The 26,706-nt window shown below is 39.6% G+C and overlaps 1 protein-coding gene across 3 annotated transcripts in view; it reads left to right on the forward strand.

Moving 5' to 3' along the window:
* The window catches only part of LOC126260611 (fructosamine-3-kinase-like), a 71,146-nt gene that overhangs the window by 28,208 nt on the left and 16,232 nt on the right, over window positions 1–26,706 (forward strand). For all 3 annotated transcript variants that reach the window (XM_049957956.1, XM_049957964.1, XM_049957949.1), the window contains exons 3-6: window positions 12,007–12,345; window positions 16,826–16,879; window positions 22,642–22,783; window positions 22,864–23,038. In XM_049957956.1, coding sequence (XP_049813913.1) covers window positions 12,007–12,345; window positions 16,826–16,879; window positions 22,642–22,783; window positions 22,864–23,038 — 710 coding nt within the window. The remainder of the gene's footprint in view (window positions 1–12,006; window positions 12,346–16,825; window positions 16,880–22,641; window positions 22,784–22,863; window positions 23,039–26,706) is intronic.

Consider the following 26,706-nt stretch of genomic DNA (forward strand, 5'->3'; position numbering starts at 1 on the left):
TTCAGGACAAGAGACCTGCACTCCATTCTGAAAAGTGCAGTCCAGGAGGTTTTCCATAAAAATGGAAGAAATGTTTGAAATAGTGTATTGTGCGTGGCGGGGACTACTTTGAGGGGGACAGTGCTTAAAATGTAATTCAATGAGCAATAAACATCTGATAAACAAAAGTTTGGTCTTTTTTTGAACACATCTCGCATAAGTTCTGCTAGTTTGTTGGTGGTTGCCCATATATGGAATACAGAAGTCAGCTCATAAACAGTGAGAGAGTTTTTGAGTGTATCTGCCTTTAACTTTGTGTATTTTGATAGAGGTTGTGGTGACGTATGTGGTGAGTTCATGGGAAAGGTTACCACAGCAGGAATGGTTGCTGTCGGGATACCAGTACAACAGAGATTCTGAGTCATGACTCAGCATCTATACTGTACTGGTATTATTTACTTATAGAGAACTACATTATTTTATTTTATTTATTTTATTTACATGTCTAGTTCCATAGGACCAAATTGAGGAGCAAATCTCCCAGGTCATGTAAAGCCAGCAGTACCTAGTATTAAGTGAGAATCTGAAATTATGATTTATTTTGTCTTTTTGTGACAATCATAGATAGTGAAAGAAAAAAAAAAAAGGCAGGCATATATAGGGTTTCCATTCTAGGAGTTGTCGGGCATATTTTCCCTGATGTTTCAGTAAATATTATCAATTTCATTTTTGCAGTGTGTAGCTGAAGTCAGCCCAAACCACATACTCTTCATTCACTAGAGCAGTCCGAAATTAGTCTTGTATGATATTCATTTTATTGGTGAGAATTAACAGCAACATTAAAACATGATGAATAACCAGTACTCCAGCAGCATCTGGCCAATGCTGCTGCACAGTGGTAGCAGCCAGCTTCTGGTTGTTCTTAATGTTTTACTGTCCATGTAAATGCATAGCGATAAAACAAATATTGTACTAGACCAAATTGGGGCCACTCTATCAAAGGAGCACATAAAATTACATCTTAAAATTAATTTTGTGTGTAACAGGAGCAAACCAGCACTTTCTATCAACACTGGACGTCGCTCTTACTATTTGGCTGCAGTTGTCATAACCTGGTGTATGCAGCATTGAAATAGTCAAGTACTTGGAGTAGCTGGATATAATGCACACAAGCATTTATAATTAGTTTAAAAATCTAGAGTTTTGACTACTCATGCCATTTTCAATTAATCACAATAATGGAGGTTCGGCAGAACTTGTAGCTGCACAAATTTATGTTTCAGATTGTATAGAATCCTGTTCCAATGTTTCAGAGGGTTGTAGAGGCAAACATAATTCTTTTTGCATGTGACAACAGTATTTTCTGTCCAGTTAAGTTCCTCATTGAAAGCTACATCAAAGTTCTTCATTATTTATAATACACTTTTGTGATACCATTGAGGAGAACAGGAGGCAGTTAATCGCAGAATTAAGATGAATTAATTTCTGATGGGATACTAAAATTACGTATTGGTATTTCTCATTTAGTTTAAGTATCTCAGTTTGTGCCCATCTTAATACTGAAGACAGATCGTATTCATCTGGATGATGAGATATCGGTTTCTTCAAGTCTGGCACTTAATACTTACAGTAAGACAGAACTGACAAGACATACAAGAAGAACAGTTGTGGGTTCAGATCTGCCCTGTGTGACACTCCTGAAAGAATATGCGTCCAGAATGACTTTCATTCCTGCAGGCAGTGCACTGCATTCTGTATCTCAAGCAGCTTTGTAATCAACTAGGAGCTGTATAAGGCATTTTTAACTATTACGTTTTCCTGAGCAGTGTGTCAAAGTTGACGGAATCACATGCTTTGCGAAAATAGGTTAGCATCAATATTGTGGCCTCATGGTTGTCTACGGCATATTTCAGGATCATCGATTATCTCAATTATTGCAGTGTTCCTGCTGTGGCAGTTTTGAAGATTGCACTGACATTTGTCATACTATTTCAGTGATATTAAGTTTTCAGTTATTTGGTTATGAGTGACAGTGGATAAGATGCTGATTCATCAATAATCACAAGGTGATTGTGAATGTTTGTTCTTAGGGATAAGTCAGACTATGCTGCTTTTGCATTACTGGGTTGTATCCCAATCACAAGAGAAACATTAAATATATATGTCAGCACAGGTACATAGCAATCCACATCAGTCTTGATCATCATTCTGCTGGTACCATCATTGCCTATCACTTAGTTCTCATTATTTCTTTTCTTTTTTTGTTTATTGTAACATGTTTTAGGTAGAATATGCCAGGGTTAGGTATCTAGTCTGCAGGGTTCTGGCATGTGATAATTCTTTGCAATATGAGGGCTGGCTGGTGCTGAAAAAAATTCACTCAGCTCATCAGCTGAGATTCCAAAAACATTTTCTGATTTTGTCTCTATGACAGCCAGTCTGTGAATCATGGAATTTGTGTCACAGCATACAACATACCGAGAATGCCTGATTTTGGCATGATGGGCATATTGGTTTACCATGTTCTGCAGCTTTCTGTATACAGTGAAACATCAATTTTACATTTTCATGTGGTCCAGACTTAAAAAAGGCAAAATTGAGGAAAATACAGAATCAAAAAAAAATTTTAAAACCCCCCAAAACAAGAGCAAAAATAAATTTAATTGGCACATTTGATTAAAACTTGCAGTCCTCCCCAATACTTTGTATAAAATATGTCTATGTGAAGGAAATTAAATGTACAATGCAATGTTTATACAATAATCTGTGGTGATAAATTTCATCAGTTCTTAAAAAATCAGATGTGTAACAGCAAGTAAAAACTCGTCAAAAAATTGAAATTATTATCTGGGTACAAGCCAGTCAAGCTATTTTGTGACATGCTATGACCACAAATTGTATGTTCAAAACATGTGTTTTTGAAAGATCATCCTTTGTGCTCCTCCAGAAAAAAGCAAAAATTGATGAACACATTGAATTGAACCATAAGCAAAAATGCAGATATATGCTTAATGATGATGTTTGTCACCATTACTGTTATTGTTTAATGCTTTTCTTGCGAGCCGCCGCCCTTCATATGCTCACCACCATTAATGTGTTATTTTAGGCTTGAACAGAGAAACGGAGACGTGGAAAAAAAAAAAAAGAGTTTACTTCCCCAGTTGATGTTACAAGCTTATTAGAAATCATGGCTGTTGATATACTTTCCGGGATGTGAGGTCGTGGTCCAAGAACTTTTCTGCTCCTTACGTTTCGTCCAGAACTGCGCTGGACTTCCTCAGAGGCGCTGCTCCGCTGAGTCTTGCCGACTGACTGGTCGGGTGTCTACTATTAGAAATCAGCTCTTAATTTTTGTACCCTGTGTAAAATGTAAATCTTAAATGAAGCTCAGGTGCTATAGTTTTGTTTCATGCCCTCTATCACCTCTGTCATTCTTTACAATCTACAATGTGTGGTTTGTATGGTGCAAAGTATATATGTGAGTAGTGTGTGCAGTTGTTGCAACTGTATCGTGTCAGATTTCAACATGAAAGTCATTAAAATGTGCTATCGCAAAACTCTTGTTCTATTTCCGTGTCACATCCCTGTCGTACCACATCATCTGTATGAAAAGTATATATTTTCAGTACTTTAAAAAATGCTTTCACCCTTAACTGCATTCCCGTCACTGAACGTCCACTCTCCTCTCACCACATTTAGAGTAGGCAAGCTCAATTTATGCATGTTATTGTGGTGCGGTGACTGCATTGGCTTTTGGATGATTGAACAAGTCTCAAGCCAATAAGAGTTCACTACTCAGAAATGGGCGACATTTCCTTGATTATGACCGAGCATATTATTCGAGACACAGTGTTTGAATTTAAAAGATTGATGATTGGTATTCTAGCTGAATACAGTACATAAGAAATACACGCAAATAGATGAGACTGAGTTATACGTGACGTATTGGCCTGATCCGAAACATTTCATGTTGACTGTCATGTTTTTCCATTACCACTGCAAACTAGCAGTAGTTGTATCATAATTGTGTGGTGAAGCTAAATATTGCAAGTTGTGTTGGCAGCACTGATCGTGGATTATGTCAACATTTCCTCTCTCATGACTCCCCTATCCACAATGGCCTAAAATACTCCCTGAACTCCACCATCGTATGTCGTGCAAACCATCTGTCTTTTGTTCCACTTATAACACATTCAGTCACATCAAATGTCGGTAGGAAGGAAACGGGATGAAGTCAAGCAAGACATTGAGTACAAACTTAGAATCGAGGTTAACCTTACGAGGAAGAAATGTAAAACCAGGGAATTTTTAGTACTGACCTTATGAGTTCTTCTCAGGGGCTACAAATTTATGGTTTAGAATTGCGAGAAACTTAAAATCAGAGAATGTAAAATGATGTTCCTCTGTACTTTGTGGCCTGCAGCCTCAAGATTTGACTTGAAATGTCTATGAGGAGCATCCCTATTGTACATTCTTTGATTTAAGTCAGTTGTCAACTGAGGAGTAGAAATTTTTCTTACTTGGATTGTACATATCGAAGCACGCTTGTTGTAGAGAGCCATGAGCTTATCAATAATTTCATGTATCTTGCCATCTGTTTTGGGCTCTCTAATTGTTTGGTGCCATCGGACTGCTGAGCAATCCACTGTCATCGTGACACAGTGTATATGTAACCTGATTTGAGCTTTGAGGGCTGTGAGAAATAGACTAAAATATTATGTCTTGTGCTGAGTGCTCTAGAGCTGAAGTTTGACAGGTATCTCTTTGTTGATCTTTACTGTTGCAATTATTCTACACAGATAGTCATTAAAATTGAAGCACCCAGAAGGATAACAAATAATGAAATTTCATATATTGTGGATATACTGTATAATTAGGAAAAAAAAAATGATTGAATTTGTAGAGGATTTGGGAGTAAAGATGGTGCAAAAAATAGTATATAGAGATCCCATCTCTGGCAGCAGCATTAAGTCTAATTGAGCTGGTCATTGCGCTGAACTGAGCTTATGTAACAGTCACAGGTATGTCATTCCGTGCTGCTTCAACTCTCTTCAGAGCCCATTAATTGTAACTGCTGTGCATTGGTGGCATGCCAGTCTCACACAACCCATTGACTAAATGTTTTCATTGGGTGAAGATCTGAAGAATGTCCTGGCCAAGGTGACAGTCAGATATCCTCGTTCTGGGGTAAATCAGGACAGCATGAGCAACATGTTGTTTCGTTGAAGTATAAAATTAAGGAGATCTCGAAAATTTTACACAGCCACTGTCCTTAACATGTTAGAAATGCAACACATTTGTTCAAATTACTGGATATGCAAGCCAGAGTTGACAGAGTTTTGTAGTCCGTGGCACTCCATACCATCATGGCAGGTGCTGCGTCCATGTGATGATGACAAATACAGTCAGGCAGATTTTGTTCTCCTCAAAGACTCGATACACAGATACGTCCATCATGATGCTTTATTCGGAACTGGGGCATATTTGAAAAGACGATGTGATGCCACTCTGCATCCAGTGTTGTTGGGTGCACAACTCTCTGCAAGCATCTTTTTGTTGCTGTGTCAAGGGAAGTCAAACAATGATTGCTGTGTTACTTTCCTTGTTGCTCAAGATGTCATTGCAGTGTCCATGTGGATACTTCTCTGGATGCAAACAAGCTCATTTCCTGGCACAAGTTACATTGATGGCTGGACAGTACTGTGTGGCCAAATGAACAAAATGCTGATCCTCTTAGGCGGTATTCATGTGGGGCTACTGAGAACCTGCATGGAGTTGAATATCTCTCTCCGTTCAGGAGAGTGTCACATGACTACGAAATTGATGGGTTCACCATCAATTTCGTAGTCATGTGACACCAACCAATGCAAGTAACAGTATTTCAGAAGAGCTGATCACAGTCTTAATTAGCCATGAGACACCCTCTGTCGATTTCTGATACCTGCTGGTAAATATGTCTCCTTCTAACACGACTTTGGCAAATGCCAGGATGGTTCCTCTGAAAGGGCACGGCCGACTTCCTTCCCCGTCCTTACCTAATCCGATGAGACCGATGACCACGCTGTCTGGTCTCCTTCCCCAAACCAACCAACCAACACGACTTTATTACTAACAGCCAACATTCAAATGTGGTTTCTGAATGACAAATCGTTTGTGTTACATTCCTTAAATGCAGAAAGTAGATGGCATTACTGCTACTACTTTTTGTGGTGGCATTGAAATCTATTCATTTGCATACTCAAATGTGTAGTACACTTTGTGTCAATTTGATGTCTGTTGAACTCCATTTTCAAGGTGTTGCAATTATAATCACCAACAATGCATTAATGGGTGTCTCTGTGCTGTGTTTGGTGTGTGGCTTATAATGGAAGAATTTTCATGTTGCTGCAATGAAACCATCATGTTTATCGCAGGGGGAGTATGTTCATGTCTCATATATGGTGATGTGTTGCTATTGGCACTGAAGTGAATGTAATTTCTACTGGAAGGGTATCATTGTGCTGGGTTTTGATGGCTAATAGAAGACATCAGTTAAGAACTTGCAGCTCTACAGACTGATTTTGGTGAATGTGAATTATGCCTGTGTTTCTTGATTAGGGTTCAGTGGGCTTAAGACTTTATGTTTGAACTGTATTTATATAAGTGCGGACATCCACAAACCATGCCTGTTTAGCCTACCAGTCCTAAGAAGCTTATCTCCCAAGAGATAGTCAGGTACAGAGGGCTTCAGACAGGAGGATTGTGTGAAAGTTAAGTTGTTAGAAAAAGGGCTTATTCTACTTCATTGAGAACCATTTGACTTAGGATCTGTGAAAGGAATGTATCTTTATTTTGTAAGTACGTATTATGTGGTTTTGTTTAACTATGATTTGTAATACACCCTTGAGGGTCTCCACATTAAGGATCTATTTGCCCATCTCAGTTGCATTGATATAAAATTTGGCTGTTGTGGTTACCGGTTTCAGGCTAACACACCCTTTCTCAAACCACACACCTTGCTATTAACTGTAATTATTCATACAGTATGGTGCCAAAATGCATGAACAGCTTCTGCACAGCAAAGTATACAGTGGGCAACAAGTACCATCATTGATCCTAGCCTATGTGTCTGTTGCAAGTCATAGGCTAAGATGAGTGATGGTACTTGGTACCCACTGTATGATTTGCTGTGCAGAACCTGTTCGTGTCTTTTGCCACCATGTTCTTGTTGTCATCTTCAATCCAAAGACTGGTTTGATGCAGTTCTCCATGCTGCTCTATCCTGCGCAAGCCTCTTCATCTATGAGTAACTACTGCAACGTACATCCTTCTGAATCTGCTGAGTGTATCCATCTCTTAGCCCCCTCTATGATTTTTACCCTCCACAATTCCCTCCAGTACAAAATTGATCCCTTGATGCCTCAGAATGTGTCCTACCAACCGATCCCTTCTTCTAGTCAAGTTGTGCCATAAATTCCTCTTCTTCCCAATTCTGTTCAGTACCTCCTCATTAGCTACGTGATATACCCACCTAATCTTCAGTATTCTTCTGTAGCACTATATTTCAAAAGCTTCTATTCTCTTCTTGTCACAACTGTTGATCATCCATGTTTTGTTTCCATACATGGCTACACTCCATACAAATACTTTCAGGAAAGACTTCCTGGCACTTAAATCTGTACACAATGTTAACAAATTTCTCTTCTTCGGAAATGCTTTCCTCATCATCACCAGTCTACATTTATTATCCTCTCTATTTCAACCATCATCAGTTATTTTGCTGCCCAAGTAGCAAAACTCATCTACTACTTTATAAGTGTCTCATTTCCTAATCTATTCCCTCAGCATCACCTGATTTCATTCGACTACATTCCATTATCCTCGTTTTGCTTTTGGTGATGGTCATCTTATATCCTTGTTTCAAGACACTGTCCATTCTGTTCAACTATTCTTCCAAGTCCTGCTGTCTCTGACAGAATTACAATGTCATCGGCAAACACCCCTGGATTTTAATTCCTACCCAAAATTTTTCTTTTGTTTCCATTACTGCTTGCTCACTATACAGATTGAATATCATTGGGGATAGGCTACAACCCTGCCTCACTCCCTTCTCAACCATTGCTTCCCTTTCATGCCCCTCGACTCTTGTAATTGCCCTGTGGTTTCTGTACAAATTGTAATTAGCCTTTTGATTCCTGTGTTTTACCCCTGCCATCTTCAGAATTTGAAAGAGAGTATTCCAGTCAACATTGTCCACAGCTTTCTCTACAAATGCTATAAATGTAGATTTGTCTAGCTTCTAAGAAAGGTCATAGGGTCAGTATTGCTTCGTGTGTTCCTACATTTCTACGGAATCCAAACTGATCTTCCCCAAGGTTGGCTTTACCAGTTTTTCCTTTCATTTGTAAAGAATTCGTGTTAGTATTTTGCAGCTGTGACTCATTAAACTGATAGTTTACTAATTTTCAGACCTGTCAGCACCTGCTTTCTTTGGAGCTGGAATTATTGTATTCTTATTGTATTCTTATTGAAGCTTGAGGGTATTTAGCCTGTCTCATACATTTTTCCCGTCAGATGGAAGAGTTTGGTCATGGCTGACTCTCCCTAGGCTATCAGTAGCTCTAATGGAATGTTGTCTACTCCCGGGGCCTTGTTTCTACTCATATCTCCCATCTCATCTTCATCTATGTCCTCTTCCATTTCCATAACATTGCCCTCAAGTACATTGCCCTTGTAGAGACCCTCTATGTACTCCTTCCACCTTTCAGCTTTCCCTGCATTGCTTTACCATCCGAGCTCTTGATATTCATACAGGTAATTCTCTTTTCTGCAAAGGTCTCTTTAATGTTTCCTGTAGGTTTCATCTATCTTACCCGTAGTGATATGTGCTTCTACGTCCTTACATTTATCCTCTAGCCATTCCCGTTTAACTGTTTTTGCTTCCTGGTAATCTCATTTTTGAGACATTTGCATTCCTTTTTGCCTGCTTCATTTACTGCATTTTTAAATTTTCTCCTTTCATCAATTAAATTCAGACTCTCTTCTCTTACCCAAGGATTTCTGCTAGCCCTTGTCTTTTTACCTACTTGATCCTATGCTGCCTTCACTATTTCATCTCTCAAAGCTACCCATTCTTCTTCTGCTGTATTCTTTTCCCCTGTTCTTGTCAATCGTTCCCTACTGCTCCCTCTGAAACTCTCTACAACCTGTAGTTCATTCAGTTTATCTAGGTCCCATCTCCTTAAATTCGTGCCTTTCTACAGTTTCTTCAATTTTAATCTACAGTTCATAACCAATAAATTGTGGTCAAAGTCCACATCTGCCCACGGAAATGTCTTACAATTTAAAACCTGGTTCCTAAATCTCAGTCTTACCCTTATATAATCTGTCTGAAACCTTCCGATGTCTCCAGGTATCTTCCATGTGTACAACCTTCTTTTATCAAACAATGGAAAATCAAGGATGGAATGTAACAATATTATGAGAAGGAAAGTTGCTGCTCACCACATAGCAGAGATGCTGAGTTGCAGATAGGCACAACAAAACAAAAACAAATCTCCCATGCCTTATCTTTCCAGTATCCTACCATCTCCTGAAGTCCCATCATCCGGGCACAGGGGAGCATTTCCCTGATAACTTAGTATCACCCAGGAGTGGAGCAATTGAATTACATTCTCTGCCAGGGTTTCAATTACCTCTTGTCATGCCCTGAAATGAGAAATGTCCTGCCCACTATCCTTCCCACCCCTCCAACAGTGGTATTCCACTGTCCTCTGAACCTACACATATACATGTCCATCCTTACACAACCCCTGCTCCCAGTCCCTTACCTCATGGCTCATACCCCTGTGATATGCCTTGATGCAAGACCTGTCCCTTACATCCTCCCACCACCACCTACTCTAGTCTGGTCAATAACATCACCTATCCCATCAAAGGCAGGGATACCTGTGAAACCAGTCATGTTATCTACAGGCTAAGCTGCAATCACTGTGCTGCATTCTCTGTAGGCATGACAACCAACAAGCTGTCTGTCAGTATGAATGGCCTCTGACAAACTGTGGCAAAGAAATAAGTGGACCACCCTGTTGCTGAACATGCTGCCAAACATGATATCCTCAATTTCAATGACTGCTTCACAACCTGTGCCATATGGATCCTTCCCACCAATACCAGCTTTTCTGAACTGGGCAGGTGGGAACTTTCCCTGGAATACATTCTACATTCCCATAATCGTCCTGGCCTCAACCTTCGTTAGTCACGTCCTCACCCATCAAGCCTCTTCCCTGTTTCCGTTCCAGCACTACACAGCCCCCATTCCATCACCAAACCCAGTCTTTTTATTTCTCTCCTTCTCCACTACTCCCCCCCCCCCCCCCCAATGTCTCCCCTGCTTTCCGTCCAACCTGCAGCACTTCATTGTCTGCCACCTCCACTATACTATCCCTACCCTCCCCATCCCGGCCACTTCTTTACCCCAACCCAGTCACCACTCCCATCATGCACCGGTGCTGCTGCTCACAGAGTGGTTTCAGTTGCCTAAGACTGCAGTTGTGTGTGTGTGTGTGTGTGTGTGTGTGTGTGTGTGTGTGTGTGTGTAGGCGCACACATGCGCGCATATGTGTGTCTATTGTTGACAAAGGCCAATGGCCGAAAGCATTAATTGTGGGCCTTATCCCCAGTCCATATTTACCTACCACTTTTCCTTTTCTTCCTTTTTCCACTATTGAATTAAAGACTCTCATGACTATTAAATTTTCATCTCCCTTACTGATTAAAATAATTTCTTTTACCTCATCATGTATTTCTTCAATCTCTTCAGCATCTGTGGAGCTAGTTGGCATATAAATTTGTACTACTGTGATAGGCGTGGACTTCGTGTCTATTCTGGCTACAATAATGCGCTCACTATGCTGTTCATAGTAGTTTATCTGCGTTCCTATATTTTAATTCATTATCTAACCTACTCTTGTATTACCCCTATTTGATTTTGTATTTCTAATCCTGTATTCACCTGACCAGAAGTCCTGTTCCTCTTGCCACCGAACTTCCTTAATTCCCACTATATCTAACTTTAACCTATCTCTTTTCCTTTTTAAATTTTCTAACCTACCTAACAGACGAAGAGATCTAACATTCCACACTCATACCCATAGAACGCCAATTGTGTTTCTCCAGATAATGATGTCCTCCTGAGTAGTCCCTGCCCAGAGATCCAAATGGGGGACTATTTTACTTTCAGAATATTTTACCCAAGAGGATGCCATCATCATTTAACCATACAGTAAAGCTGCATGCCCTCAGGAAAAATTATGGCTGTAGTTTCCCCCCTTCCTTTCACCCGTTCACACTACCAGCTCAGCAATGCTGTTTTGGTCGATGTTACAAGGCCAATTCAGTCAATCATGCAGACTGTTGCCCCTGCAACTACGAAAAGCTGCTGCCCCTCTTCAGGAGCCACACATTTGGCACCATATTGTATGAATAATTATGGTTTTAGCAAGTTGTGGGGTTTGAGAATGAGTGTGTCAGCCTGAAACCAGTAATCAATGCAACTGAGATGGATTGGGGGGGGGGGGGGGGGGGAAATCCAATTTTTTCACCTTTATGTAGTTATAAGGTTCAATAAACTCTCTCCTCCTGTCTGCCAAGTGGTGCAGATGAAAAATATTCCTTATACTTTGCTGCTTATCAGAATATTTTCTTGTAATAACCATAGTCTCTCTCTGATCAAGAACATGTTGGCATTGTTTACATACTCTATTAAAGCAGTAACTTTAAGCTTAACTTAATTGCTTAAGGCAAATGAGCTTGGTTCCTTTGAAATCGACATGGCCATTATCCTTCCACATCCCTCTACAGTGTGAGATTGTGCTCCATCACTAATGATCCAATCATCAATGGGCTATTAAACCTAATCTTCTTTCCTCCATCTTAAAGCCGTATTTACTTCATAGTTATTACATATTTTTCTACACTGTTGATTTTAAGTAAAAAAAGCCTATGCAAATTTCTTTTTCATTGGTGTTCTTCCTTTTTTCTGTGCAGGCGAGGCTGATGTTTGATGGTGAATTAGAGAGCCTTAAAACTATAGCAGCAACTAATACAGTGCGTGTTCCACAACCTATTGTGGTCTTAGACAATCCTCGTGGTGGATCTGTCTTAGTTTTAGAGTATGTTGACATGAAAACATTAAGCAAATTCTCAAAGCAGCTTGGACAACAACTGGCCAGATTGCATTTACATAACAGTGAACTAAAGACAAAGGCATCACAAGGTTTTGTGGGACAGGAGGAAAATGTTTCTTATGTCGAAAAATTTGGATTTCATGTGACCACCTGCTGTGGCTACATTCCTTTAGAAAATGAATGGTGCAGTGACTGGCCAGTAAGTAAAATTTATGCTTAATATTAAATCTATATTTGTAAGTAATATAAATACCTTAGAGGGATCAGTATAAAAATTGTCATCTACACAATAAAATAATAAAGTAATTTATGGATAAGAGATGTGCCACTTTGGTCAACAAGAAGAAGGAACTGTATTTGGACACTGCCCAACATACCATTTTCAGCTTAGAGCAGCCTCTCTTGCCACCATCGACATTTTCTAAATAACTTTCTTGGGTGCATGGGGGAGGAGGGGGACAGGGGGCAGAGCGGAGTCTCCTTCCCCGCAGACCTTGTGAGGGGGCATGCTTCTCCCTGCCCAGATACTTGGAAACAAACAGCCACTGCACTACTACCACAGCAGATCAGAAACCCAAGCATCCTACTTACCACTTCTCTCATTGGACCTGCCTCACATTTTACTGCCACATCTGGTATTCTGGAATGGAAAACAATTGGTTATCCCATTGACCAGTGACTGAGCAGTTTGGTCCTATAAACAATGGTCATCATCACATTAGAGATGTTTCATATGTGCAGACCGAACAAGATGGTACATTGGGTAGCAAACTGGTCCTACATTGTGGAGGACGACAGTTCAAATCCATGTCCGGCCATCAAAATTTAGGTTTTCTGTAATTTCTGTAAATTGCTACAGGCAAATGCTGGGAAGGCTCCTTTGAAAGGACACAGCTGGTTTCCTTCCCCATTGTTAAAATATTCTGAGTTTGGGCTCCATCTTTAATGACGTCGATGTCAACAGAATGTTAAACCCACTCTAATCTTACAATCTTCCTTCCTTCCTTGATATATGCAATGAAGAAATATATTTACAGGTCAAAGGGCGATATGTTAGATTTATGGAAAATGCGTAGTATATTTCTTGAGATAAAGAAATTAGTATAGTAGTAAGTTCAAGAAAATAAATTATCTACTGCAATGTTGTTATCGAAATCATTGGAAAGACAAAGTTCAGCAACCGTACCTTAAGAGGATAAGATGGAGAGTGCAATGTTTGAAGGACATAGTTGGAGCAGAATCTGAACATAAACAAAAGTCTGAGGAAGTAATGATGAGGGAAATTAAGGGTCATGATTAAGTAGAGTTTGAGAATCAGTCCCTAACTGTGAAGTAGTTAGCAATGTTCTGTAAATCAATGTCTTGAAACTTATAAGTTATAGATGGCTCTTAGATTGTGATTGTTGCAACATATTAATAGACGGTTGCATGATAATCGATACCAAGACTCGAAAATCACTGGTAATGGTCTGTAACACACTACTGTCATGCTATCTTATGACAGATCTTCTGGAATAGGAGTGCACTCGAAAATGTTATTGGAAGTAGAAGGGGTGTAATCATTACCAGCCTTATTTAAAAGTACAATCTGGAGCTGGTTCTTGAACTGATAAAAGCTGGTCGTCCACTGGAAACGTACACTGATCAACCAGAACATTATGACCACTGGTCTAATCTCAGTATAAGCCCGTCCAGGTGACAGCAGTATGGCCTGGCGATCAATGGCTGCTAGACAGACACACACAGGTTGCAAGTAGTATCAGTGAGCAAGCTGTCCATGTGTAGAATGGGGAAGGCTCACGATCTATCTAGTTTGACTGAGAGCAGATTGTTATGGCCTGGAGGCTTGGCTTGAGCATTTCGGAAACTGTACGACTTTTCGGATGTTTGAGGAGTGCTGTGGTGAGTGTCTTCAACATGTGGTGAAACCATGTCCAGACATGGAGTTGGGTGACCCCCTCATTACAGATGTCGAACGTTGTAGGCTGGGCAGACTGGTTAAACAGGCGGTAAACTGTGGTATGCATATGCCAATGTTAACACCACGACACCAGCAACTTTGACTGAAATGGGCAAGTGCTTATTGGCACTGGATGTTGGTGCAGGGTCTGAGTGTTGCATGGTCTGATGAATCCCGATGCTTTCTTCACCATGCCAATGGGAAGGTGTGAATCCATCATCTTCCAGGGGGACAGCTCCTTCGTACCTGTACTCTGGGACGGAGACAAGCTGGTGGCAGCTCCATTATGCTCTGAGGAACATCCACATGGGCATCCATGAGTCCAGTGCAGCTCATGCAAGGCACCATGACTGATTGCAGAACACACACACTCCTTCATGATGATCATATTTCTCAATGGCAGTGACATTTTGCAACAAGATAATTCATCATGTAACAAGGCCTGGAGTGTGACGGAGTGGTTTGAGAAACTCACCAGATCTTAACTGAACGAACAAATTGGGATGTGATTGAATGCAGTGTCAGAACTCATTGCCCCCTCCCCGGAATTTACGGGAATTAAGTGACTTGTTTGTGTGTATGTGGTGCTATTTCCCTCCAACGACCTATGAAGGCCTCATTGCTTCCATGCCACGACACATTGCTGCTGTTATCCATTCTAAAGGTGGACATACCTAATATTACATAGGTGATCATAATGTTCCGGCTTATCAGTGTATTTGCTCAGCAATTTCACATGCCTAACTAGGGTGAATATGGCCGATTGAAGGATTGATCCTAGTGAAATGGAATTAGTTGAACATACTCAGTCCAGTTGGGCACTTGTTGCTGCTAGTGTCTAATGGTGTTCCATGTTTAATTACCTTTTATGGAAGCTGAGGGGCATATAAACAAGTTATGACTAATGTGACTGCAGGTTTTCTTGGGTAATCAGCTTAGTGATGGTCTTGTTTTGTCGCAATATTTCAATGAGCTTCATAACCATCATCTTCAAGTGATCCTCTACCTAAAGATGGTGGGTATGAAACTCATTGAAACATTGTAGCAAGATGACACCACCACTTGGCTGATCACTCAAAAAGATTTTATCATGTGGTGACCTATTTTTTGGAACACAAAAGGATAAAATGACACAGTCAGCAACAGTTGCTGCCTAGGAAGACAGTGTCTATAACTTTCTCATGGATCTCCTACAGTTCTTCAAAGAGTGTCCCTGTTGACAGAAAACGTGCACTTAGATATGCACTTAGATATTAATTGCAACAATTTCTTCTATCATAGTCCTATCCCTCAGTATATCTCCTTGATCATTGAGCAGTGAATGTTCTGGCTACATGCTGTGTGGGAGCAGTGTGTTTTTTCGAGAAGAAGAGTTTTCTTCAAGATACACTGATTAAAATGCAACAGATACACTTCTTTGATCCAAATAAAACCGACCATATGCAGACTGTGGCCATCTACACATTATATTTCACAGATAACTGCACACTGTCATAAACGAAACATTTCCTTTATGCTTTGTGTACATTATGTGATGGTGCTATCAATGTTTCTGTGGCCAACCTGTAAAGTAAAAACATTTTCTCCTGTTGCCCTCCTGTGCTTCATCTTAGTGACGAAATTCTCCTGCAGTCCGTACAATGAAAGAAACCCTGACACTTAAAAGTGGTCTTTGGATGGTTGCTTCACTTATCTGCTGTGACCAGTTGTGCATGTGGTTTTGTATACCTCTCTGTGGCAAGACCTCTTTTGTTGTCACAGGTCTGTAGGCTATTGTTTCCAGTCATGTAGCTTTGTTACCAGCAACAACCTTTTTTCACTTAACACTTGAAAACCTGCACGAGCACTGCCCAGGTGTCACAGAAGTATAGGTTACTTTGTTAGTGTAGGTTTCAGCCAGTACTCCTTTCTTTTCACTGGACACTTTGCCTCACAAGACATGTATTTGCTCCTGATCATATAATGATGTAGGTCACTTGCATTAATTGGTGGCTGATTCTGTGTCTTTACTCGGCTACAGTGGATGAGCTTGAACAATTGGCCGACTAATGAGTCTACCAAATACACACTCAGTGGGTGGCCAGGCTAACTGGAGTGGGAATTGTTATTGGCAAGTTTATGGTAGGGAGTGCCTACTTACAGACAGTTTTATTCCTGTTGTCAATGAGACTATTTGCAAATTGTTGACTGTTGCTATTCAAGTAATAATACAATTAAGAGATACTCCTGTCTCTGAAAAGCTCATTTTAACCTTGGTGTACATATAGTGCGAAAGTTGGCTTTCCCATTGAAATACCATGGACAGTTTTCCATTTGCTTTCTGTATATCCTAAAAACCTTAAGTGTTTTAGAGTCTAAATTTCATAACATGTCTCATTTTAATTATTATGTGTAGGAAATAAACAGTTTTTTTACCCGCTGTCTTGCATGATGCCCTCTTGAATGTGTCATCAATTTTTCCTTATCTGATTGGCACAGCATTTCACTAACAGAACTTGTAATCATCAGGTGCTCCCTGAAGTACATGTTCAGATGGTCTGTGACGTACCTGAGAGGACACCATACATTTTCAGTGTGGGAAAACTTGATGTCTTGTACTTACTGTTAGTAGTAATTGCAGTAGTTCTTTAAGATTTCTTATTACATGGTCTTTTATATAGCTGTAATTATATTTCTACAGTGATTAAAATATTAATTCCATTGTTGCTGTATTTTTCAGACATTCTTTGCAAGAAATAGACTTGACCATCAAGTCAGGCTTGTTGAGAAAAATGTAAGTATGAGCCAAACATGTTGCTGTTTGCAGCATTTGAAAATCTGTATGTCTTTGGCAATCTTTACTAGATGCCACTATTAATTACTTGAAGAAAAAAGTCTTTTACTGTAAAGTTTGGGTCACGATCTATTTTCTTGCTCTGGATTGGCCCAGACCAGTTGGGAAAAGTTGAACCGGTTTTATAGAGTTTCAGTAAGAGGGTAATCTCTGAAGCATAGCAACAATTTTATTTCTATAGCAGCACATAGTCTAAAATAATCGATATTTCTATAAATTATCAAAAAGGGAGGAACAGGGCTCAAAAACCTACCCAGCCATCCTGTCTTCGGTTATGGACAGTTTTCCTGAATCACTTTGGGTAACTGCTGGGGAAGCCAGAGAATATTCCCCACCTCATGCGACCACCCGTAATTGTGTTTCTACTTTGTATAAATTTACTACTTTGTATAAATTTACTCCTACCCCCATGAACCATGGACCTTGCCGTTGGTGGGGAGGCTTGTGTGCCTCAGCGATACAGATGGCCGTACCGTAGGTGCAACCACAACGGAGGGGTATCTGTTGAGAGGCCAGACAAACGTGTGGTTCCTGAAGAGGGGCAGCAGCCTTTTCAGTAGTTGCAGGGGCAACAGTCTGGATGATTGACTGATCTGGCCTTGTAACACTAACCAAAACGGCCTTGCTGTGCTGGTACTGCGAGTGGCTGAAAGCAAGGGGAAACTACAGCTGTAATTTTTCCCGAGGGCATGCAGCTTTACTGTATGGTTAAATGATGATGGCGTCCTCTTGGGTACAATATTCCGGAGGTAAAATAGTCCCCCATTCGGATCTCCGGGCGGGGACTACTCAGGAGGACGTAGTTATCAGGAGAAGGAAAACTGGCGTTCTACGGATCGGAGTGTGGAATGTCAGATCCCTTAATTGGGCAGGTAGGTTAGAACATTTAAAAGGGGAAATGGATAGGTTAAAGTTAGATATAGTCGGAATTAGTGAAGTTCGGTGGCAGGAGGAACAAGACTTTTGGTCAGGTGAATACAGGGTTATAAATACAAAATCAAATAGGAGTAATGCAGGAGAAGGTTTAATAATGAATAAAAAAAATAGGAGTGCGGGTAAGCTACTACAAACAGCATAGTGAACGCATTATTGTGGCCAAGATAGACACGAAGCCCATGTCTACTACAGTAGTACAAGTTTATATGCCAACTGGCTCTACAGATGATGAAGAAATTGGAGAAATGTATGATGAGATAAAAGAAATTATTCAGGTAGTGAAGGGAGGCAAAAATTTAATAGTCATGGGTGACTGGAATTCGAGAGTAGGAAAAGGGAGAGAAGTAAAGATAGTGGGTGAATATGGATTGGGGGAGAGAAATGAAAGAGGAAGCCGTCTGGTAGAATTTTGCACAGAGCATAACTTAATCATAGCTAACACTTGGTTCAAGAATCATAAAAGAAGGTTGTATACATGGAAGAATCCTGGAGATACTAGAAGGTATCAGATAGATTATATAATGGTAAGACAGAGATTTAGGAACCAGGTTTTAAATTGTAAGACATTTCCAGGGGCAGATGTGGACTCTGACCACAATCTATTCGTTATGAACTGAACTGTAGATTAAAACTAAAGAAACTGCAAAAAGGTGGGAATGGAAGGAGATGGGACCTGGATAAACTGAAAGAACCAGAGGTTGTACAGAGTTTCAGGGAGAGCATAAGGGAACAATTGACAGATATGGGGGAAAGAAATACGGTAGAAGAAGAATGGGTAGCTCTGAGGGACGAAGTAGTGAAGGCGGCAGAGGAGCAAGTAGGTAAAAAGACAAGGGCTAGTAGAAATCCTTGGGTAACAGAAGAAATATTGAATTTAATTGATGAAAGGAGAAAATATAAAAACACAGTAAATGAACCAGGCAAAAAGGAATACAAACGTCTCAAAAATGAGATTGACAGGAAGTGCAAAATGGCTAAGCAGGGATGGCTAGAGGACAAATGTAAGGATGTAGAGGCTTATCTCACCAGGTGTAAGATAGATACTGCCTACAGGAAAATTAAAGAGGCCTTTGGAGAAAAGAGAGCCACTTGTACGAATATCAAGAGCTCAGATGGAAACCCAGTTCTAAGCAAAGAGGGGAAAGCAGAAAGGTGGAAGGAGTATATAGAGGGTCTATACAAGGGCGATGTACTTGAGGACAATATTATGGAAATGGAAGAGGATGTAGATGAAGACGAAATGGGAGATAAGATACTGCGTGAAGAGTTTGACAGAGCAGTGAAAGACCTGAGATGAAACAAGGCCCCGGGAATAGACAACATTTCATTAGAACTACTTATGGCCTTGAGAGAGCCAGTCCTGACAAAACTCTACCAGCTGGTGAGCAAGATGTATGAGACAGGTGAAATTCCCTCAGACTTCAAGAAGAATATAATAATTCCAATCCTAAAGAAAGCAGGTGTTGACAGATGTGAAAATTACTGAACTATCAGTTTAATAAGTCACTGGTGCAAATTACTAACGCGAATTCTTTACAGACGAATGGAAAAACTGGTAGAAGCCGACCTCGGGGAGGATCAGTTTGAATTCCGCAGAAATGTTGGAACACGTGAGGCAATACTGACCGTACGACGTATCTTAGAAAATAGGTTAAGGGAAGGCAAACCTACGTTTCTAGCATTTGTAGACTTAGAGAAAGCTTTCGACAATGTTGACTGGAATACTCTCTTCCAAATTCGGATAATGGAATGTAGTCGAATTAAGTCAGGTGATGCTGAGGGAATTAGATTAGGAAATGAGACACTTAAAGTAGTAAAGGAGTTTTGCTATTTGGGGAGCAAAATAACTGATGATGGTCGAAGTAGAGAGGATATAAAATGTAGACTGGCAATGGCAAGGAAAGTGTTTCTGAAGAAGAGAAATTTGTTAACATCGAGTATAGATTTAAGTGTAAGGAAGTCGTTTCTGAAAGTATTTGTGTGGAGTGTAGCCATGTATGGAAGTGAAACATGGACGATAAATAGTTTGGACAAGAAGAGAATAGAAGCATTCAAAATGTGGTGCTACAGAAGAATGCTGAAGATTAGATGGGTAGATCACATAAATAATGAGGAGGTATTGAATAGAATTGGGGAGAAGAGGAGTTTGTGGCACAACTTGACTAGAAGAAGGGATCGGTTGGTGGGACATGTTCTGAGGCATCAAGGGATCACCAGTTTAGTATTGGAGGGCAGTGTGGAGGGTAAAAATCGTAGAAGGAGACCAAGAGACAAATACACTAAGCAGATTCAGAAGGATGCAGGTTGCAGTAAGTACTGGGAGATGAAGCAGCTTGCACAGGATAGAGTAGCATGGAGAGCTGCATCAAACCAGTCTCAGGACTGAAGACAACAACAACAACAACAACATAAATTTACTAGATTTCATATCTGCAGCACATCACAACCAGTGCAAATTTCTATGCCTCATTCAGTAATTTCCAGTGTCTCTTTGAGGTTTTGCGATTCTCCAGTATAACTGGCTGGATCACTTATTTCAAAGGTTGGAAGAATCAATAGGACGACACCTAGTGCAGCATGGTGGGGCTTGAATCAACCTTGGAGTGAGGACTGCTTTGCTTTTTATATTCATGCTCTGCAAATTGCTAAATGACAAAGAGAATACATTATACTGCAAAATTTCAGCACCAGGAAGAATAGCAAATAATGAAAATTTCCTTGTGTACATTTAATATTCTAGGATGAATAAGTAAAATATTAACAGTTGCTGTCGGTGGTGGCTTACCAGTCGTATCCACATTCCATGACCAGATGTTTTCAATGGATGAGAGATCTTGAGAACATGCAAGAGTTGGACATCCTCTGTACTGAGGCAAATCAAGATGGCATGGGCAACATTCAGTCTTGCATCACCTTGTTGAAAGGCAACATCTCAAGACCCCCAAAATACTGCACAGCCACTGGCCTCAATATTTCAGAAACAAATTAACAGCTGTGTGAGCCAGAGGTGATCATGTTCTGCACTCAATGGCATCCTGTATGATCACATCAGGTGCTGGGCCTGTATGACAATGACAAAAGCAATCTTGCAGTGTTTATTCCCCTCAGAGCCTCCATGCATGGATACATCTAGCATGAAGCTGTAAGCAGAACCACAACTTGTCAGAGAAACAAGGTGGTGGCACCCCTGTGTCCAATGTTGTCATTGGCACAACTTTCTCTTCTGCTGCGTCAAGGGAACCTGCGCAATGGTCATCATTCTGACTATCCATGGTACTACTTATCTAGCTGCAAACTAGCCCAGTTCCTGATGGAAAGTACGTGACATTGCTGTACAATGCTGCAGCGCCTAGTGAACAACATGTCTGTGCTTTTGGTCAGTAGTCTCATGGTGCTCCTGAGATCCTTCATGGAGTTGAGTATGGGCTTCTTGATCACATCAATTCTATTTTTGTATGACATTGGTGAGATCCTAACTGATATAAGCAGCAATATTGTGGAATGATAAACTGCAGTGTTCATAGGCCATGATCCTTTTGCAGTCTAATGCTGGTGGACATTACTCTTTTGTATGTGAGGCATAACACAATCTTCTCACAAACAACCAACATTCAAATGCAATTTTTGAATGAGTAACCTGCTGCTTAAACGTTTTCTTACGTGCAGAATGAAGATGGTGTTACTCTATTTACTCTGCGTGGTTGTGGTGAATTTCTGACCATTTGCATTTCCAAGTGTCCTGCACATTTCATGCCAATTTGTCATTTGTTGTATTCTGTCTTCATGATGTTGCAGTTTTAATGGCCAGCGGTGAAATATAACTTACAACTTCCCATTACATTCCCATATTCTCTACCAGATGGATGTCATGATCCACCTCTCTGTACTTGTGCTAAGAGTACTCTCTCCAATTTTCCTCTCTCCAATTCTCCTATTTTGATATTTTCATTACCTTCACTCAGTCCATCCTGGCATGGATCACAGGCAACACTGCTGCTGTTAACTTGGGTTGGTTGGTTGGTTGATTTGGGGGGAGGGGACCAAACATCAAGGTCATTGGTCCCATGGGGTTAGGGAAGGATGGGGAAGGAAATCAGCTGTGCCCTTTGAAAGAAACCATCCTGGCGTTTGCCTGAAGCAATTTAGGGAAATCACAGAAAACCTAAATCAGGATGGTTGGATGCAGGTTTGAACAGTCATTCCCCTGGATGCGGATACAATGTGATAACCACTGCGCCACCTCACCTAGTTGTTAATTTTTACAGAATTATTCACACTTAAAGAGGCATGTGGAGCACCGTCAGCAATCTATGATTGTTACTGTTGATGAAGAGGATAGAGATTGAGTACAGATCCTAAATTTATGTCCCACATCCGGCCATCCTGATTTAGGTTTTCCGTGATTTCTCTAAATCGCTCCAGGTAAATGCCGGGATGGTTCCCTTAAAAGGGCACAGCCGGCTTCCTTCCCTAATCCGATGAGACTGATGACCTCGCTGTCTGGTCCCCTCACCCAAACAACCCCAACCTAAATTTATGTTGGTAACATACTGGGGATCTTTGAGAAGAAACTATTCCAAACCAAAACTTGTCAAAGTTTAGTCTTTGTTCTTGCTCATAATTCTCCAAAAGTTTTTTTCCCCACAGTTGCTTGCATATTTCACATTTAGATAAGGTATAACAGTGACTTTTACAGTGATTTGGTTTCAAATGTCACAATATTTGTATATAGTCTATGCAGCCACACATATTTCTGTCATCTACAGTGTGGAGATCCTGAAGTACGAGAGCTGTGGTCAGAGCTCCAGCTGAAGATTCCGAAGTTTTTTGAAGGTTTGGATATTCAGCCAGCCTTACTGCATGGTGATCTATGGGGTGGCAATATAGCAGAAACTGCAACTGGTCCAGGTACAAAATAAAATGTAATAGGTAGCCTTCAATTATTAGAAATTCATTGCAATTAAAATTCACTTGTGGATTTTTTCCAGTTATATTTGATCCAGCATCATTTTATGGACATCACGAGTTTGAACTAGGCATTGCTCGAATGTTTGGAGGATTCAGCCAAGCTTTTTATGATGCATACTTTGATGTAATCCCTAAAGCACCTGGGTTTGAGACAAGGAATAAACTGTACCTACTGTTTAATTATCTGAATCACTGGTATGTATTTGATCTTTGTTACAATACATTGTGAAAACTGCAGCCACATGCCTAAAATCAATGCTCTGTACAATGTATACATAATCATAGAAGACACATATTTACAATTACTAGTGGTTGTCACAAATCAGTGCATTGTAGTGTGTGTGTGTGTGTGTGTGTGTGTGTGTGTGAGTGTGTGTGTGTGTGTTTGCAGTGCTAATGATATGAACTAGAAAGTTGTTCATGTAATTAGCTCTCTCAAATAGGGAATCCAAAATAAACTGTTCATAATTTTTTAAACTGGTATGAACTGGAATATATAAATATTCAAAAAGAGTTAATTTAATGTTAGGTGCATTTTTTAAACAAGGTGAATGTAACATACAATAAACTCATAAAAAATCCAGAAAAGAACAGCATTTTTAAATAATGTTTCTGAAACCTACCAACAATGTAACAAATATATTGCAGCCAAGATCTGATAAGAAATATGATCTTCAAACAATCATCTGCACAACCCTCTTAAAAACTACATAGTGTTAGTAAAGTCAGGAGGCAACTCATTTGGAACTATGTCCACTATTCTTTGAAACCACTTTTCATCTATTATAGGATCTGTCATTTATTTCTCCGTTCACTTCAGGCACTGATTTAAGTACATGGAAAATGCCAATTTGTGCTATGTTATGGAGTTCATGTTAAACCGTAAGCCCTTTTATAACTGACTGTGTAAATCACTCTGCAGGTATGAGGAAGGCAATAGCATCACATCAAGTAGAACTATGCCAAGAATAACACTATGATATTCAAAAGAATGTACTGATTCAGGATTTAAGGGTTAATTGAAGGCGAAGAATCTCTGGAAAGCACTGGGAGTATCCAACATGTACTAAATATGGTCGGGAACCTTTTGTGTGCAGGTTGCTCTGGTCTTTGCTTATCGTGCACCTTTAAGGATGCGCTGACCAGGTGGGTGTTCTCTATTAGGATGGGTATTGCAACATATTGACTACTCCCATTTTCAGTATTGTGTAAATCAGTTAATACAGCAATCTAAGATTCCACCCTCACATATCTCCACATGCAATAGACCAATAAAGGAACACACAGAAAGCTCACCTTTGACCTTTGCCTTCATGTGAATCACTTTTGTTGATGTATGAGGAATATTAACTCGTCATGTACATTTATATTGTCATTAGGTTTCAGAAACATTGTTTGATCTAAAATGCTGTACTTTTTACTGCTGTAAAGAGTTTATTGCATGTTATATGAATGTTGTTTTTGTAAAAAATGTATTTTTAACAATTATTATAGAGAGAATTCCATGTTTAAAATAAAATTAAAAAATCATGTATCTTGTGTGTAAGAATAAAAATAATTGAAAGAAAACATTTATGTTGAACACTGAAAGAATATTGAAACCTCACCACAGCTTTGAGGTATGCGTATGTTATTCAGAATTTGTCAGAAGTCACCACTGAGTGTCCAGAAAGCAAAATATGTGCACCAGTATTTTTTTTAAAGGAATCTGGTGTGAAAATGCTTGAATATGTGGTAGAAGACAGATTTCCTTGGAACTCACAAGAAGAGAGTGATAACTATATGTCACCAAGTATTTTTATCCAATGGTAGAAATATCTTGAGTATCTTGAGAAATAAGAAAATATTGTAGCAATACCAAAATTTATTTTCAGCTTTTCCATCATGGGTTCTGATCAAGAAAATCTGATTGCACCTGTCTCTGCAGATATTGAGCATATTAGATACAATATTTGATCGAAACTAGTAATTTCTTTCACTGTGAAACACCAAACAAAGGAAAAAAAGGGAGAAACTACACTAGCAAATTGCCAGTAGAAATCAAGCTTCAGATCTTGAAAATAAATTTAAAAAGTCAGATTACTTTGAAAACTCCACATTGCGGTATCAAAATTTATTGAAAGTAAGATCAGAAAAATATGAATTCACAGAATTTCATTTGACAGCTATCTAAGATACTCCCTAATTCAGTGGATGTTGATACTGTTCATGTATGAACTCGGAACTTGTAAATCATCCACAAACTTCCACTCTCATCTCGATGTTAAAGTACAGAGCTAATTTTAAGAAGTGATGCTAGAAGCTGGTTGAAAGATAAGTAATAAGACACATGAAAATGGAAAAAGAGGGTATTTGCAGTCCCTGCTTTTTACAGCAGCTGGAGGGAGATTTAATGTATGTGTTCTTCATTTCTGTATTTTGTATGTTTACTAGAGTTAGAAGAAGATTGAAGGCCATAAAGCTAGTTTGATTTTTCTTACCTTTAAATGTACCTTTGATCCACCTTCATACATCTGCAGGTGAAGGAGTGTACACCTGCAATTTTCCTTTTTATTTCCATCCTGAAATGAAAATGGCTGGTATAGCTGGTTATGGCTTGACAAGATTGTTTTGCAGAAAGGGGTGTGTCAGAGAGCTCCTTTGGATGTGATACAAATAATCTAACTTATTGAAATGTAAATCCTATACCAGAGGTACAGTATATCTCGCCTGTAAATTAACGAATAGAAATGTGGACTCTTCTAAGATTGAGACGCTATTGGCCAGTTTACATGGCAGGAATACTATCTCTAATCTAATCAGCCAGTCACTCATTCATTGTATAAGAAGCTTAAGGGACCAGGACAGATTTGGAAAGCTCTCCTGATAATTGTGGTTGGTTTCATTTATTCTTTCTGATTAAAATAGCACATAATATTTTTGTATGGCCACTGTGGTTAGGTAGTTCTGTGGAGCAAGAGCTGTGGTGAAATTGAAAAGTCTGTTTATGGAATTAATCAGTGTAAAAGTTGATTTATGTTTATGGGTATATGAATGTATGGCAGGAAGAGTTAACTCTACAAACTGTGGCAGTTGTCTTTAAAAGCAGACATGGATTAGGTTTACCATGTTGCAGAATATATAGATAACACTCATGTAAGTGGAGGTAACTAGGAGCAAGAAATAACAAATTTAACTCTAGGAAAATGTTTTTATATAAATGTAACAATTCATCCTCCTCGTGGACCGAAATAAAGTTGCTATGACTGTATATGGATAACGCCACTGGGCTCTATCTAAATGACTCTCAGAAATGTATTGAGTCAACCTTCATTCATGTTGTGTGATCCAATTGCACATTTGCTCTGCAAAATCGAAGTAACTACTATTTAAAGTAAAATTAGTGGAAGCATGAAGTTGAAGGCTAAGATAGGCTATATGTTCAGAATGCTATAGATATCCTTTGTTGTTCATTCTAAAGACTTACAATTTAACTAGCAGCTTGTAAAATTTCCTTTTGTTATTATTATATGGCTTTACTGGGGAGGTGGGGGGGGGGGGGGGGCACTTCTACATATTTCTATGTAGTAAAGATGCTGCACTGTAGCAATGGAAGTCTGTCTGAGCTCCAATTGTCATTTTTGCTGGTGGGTGTATTTCATCTAGTTATTTGCATGTTCCTTGTACAGTATTTGCAACCTCTTGCTATGATGTGGATCGAATTAGGTTTTGCAACTATATATCACATTCTCAGTGAAAAATATGACAACATGCTGACCATTTATATGATTTCTTAAATTAGATTTCACCCCCCACCCTCCTCCTCTGTGCATGTCCCGTGTATCGTAATTGTAGTCTCTAACTACGATATGGACCGAATCAGA

Source organism: Schistocerca nitens, chromosome 1 (genome assembly GCF_023898315.1).
Source record: "Schistocerca nitens isolate TAMUIC-IGC-003100 chromosome 1, iqSchNite1.1, whole genome shotgun sequence".
Lineage (NCBI taxonomy): Eukaryota > Metazoa > Arthropoda > Insecta > Orthoptera > Acrididae > Schistocerca > Schistocerca nitens.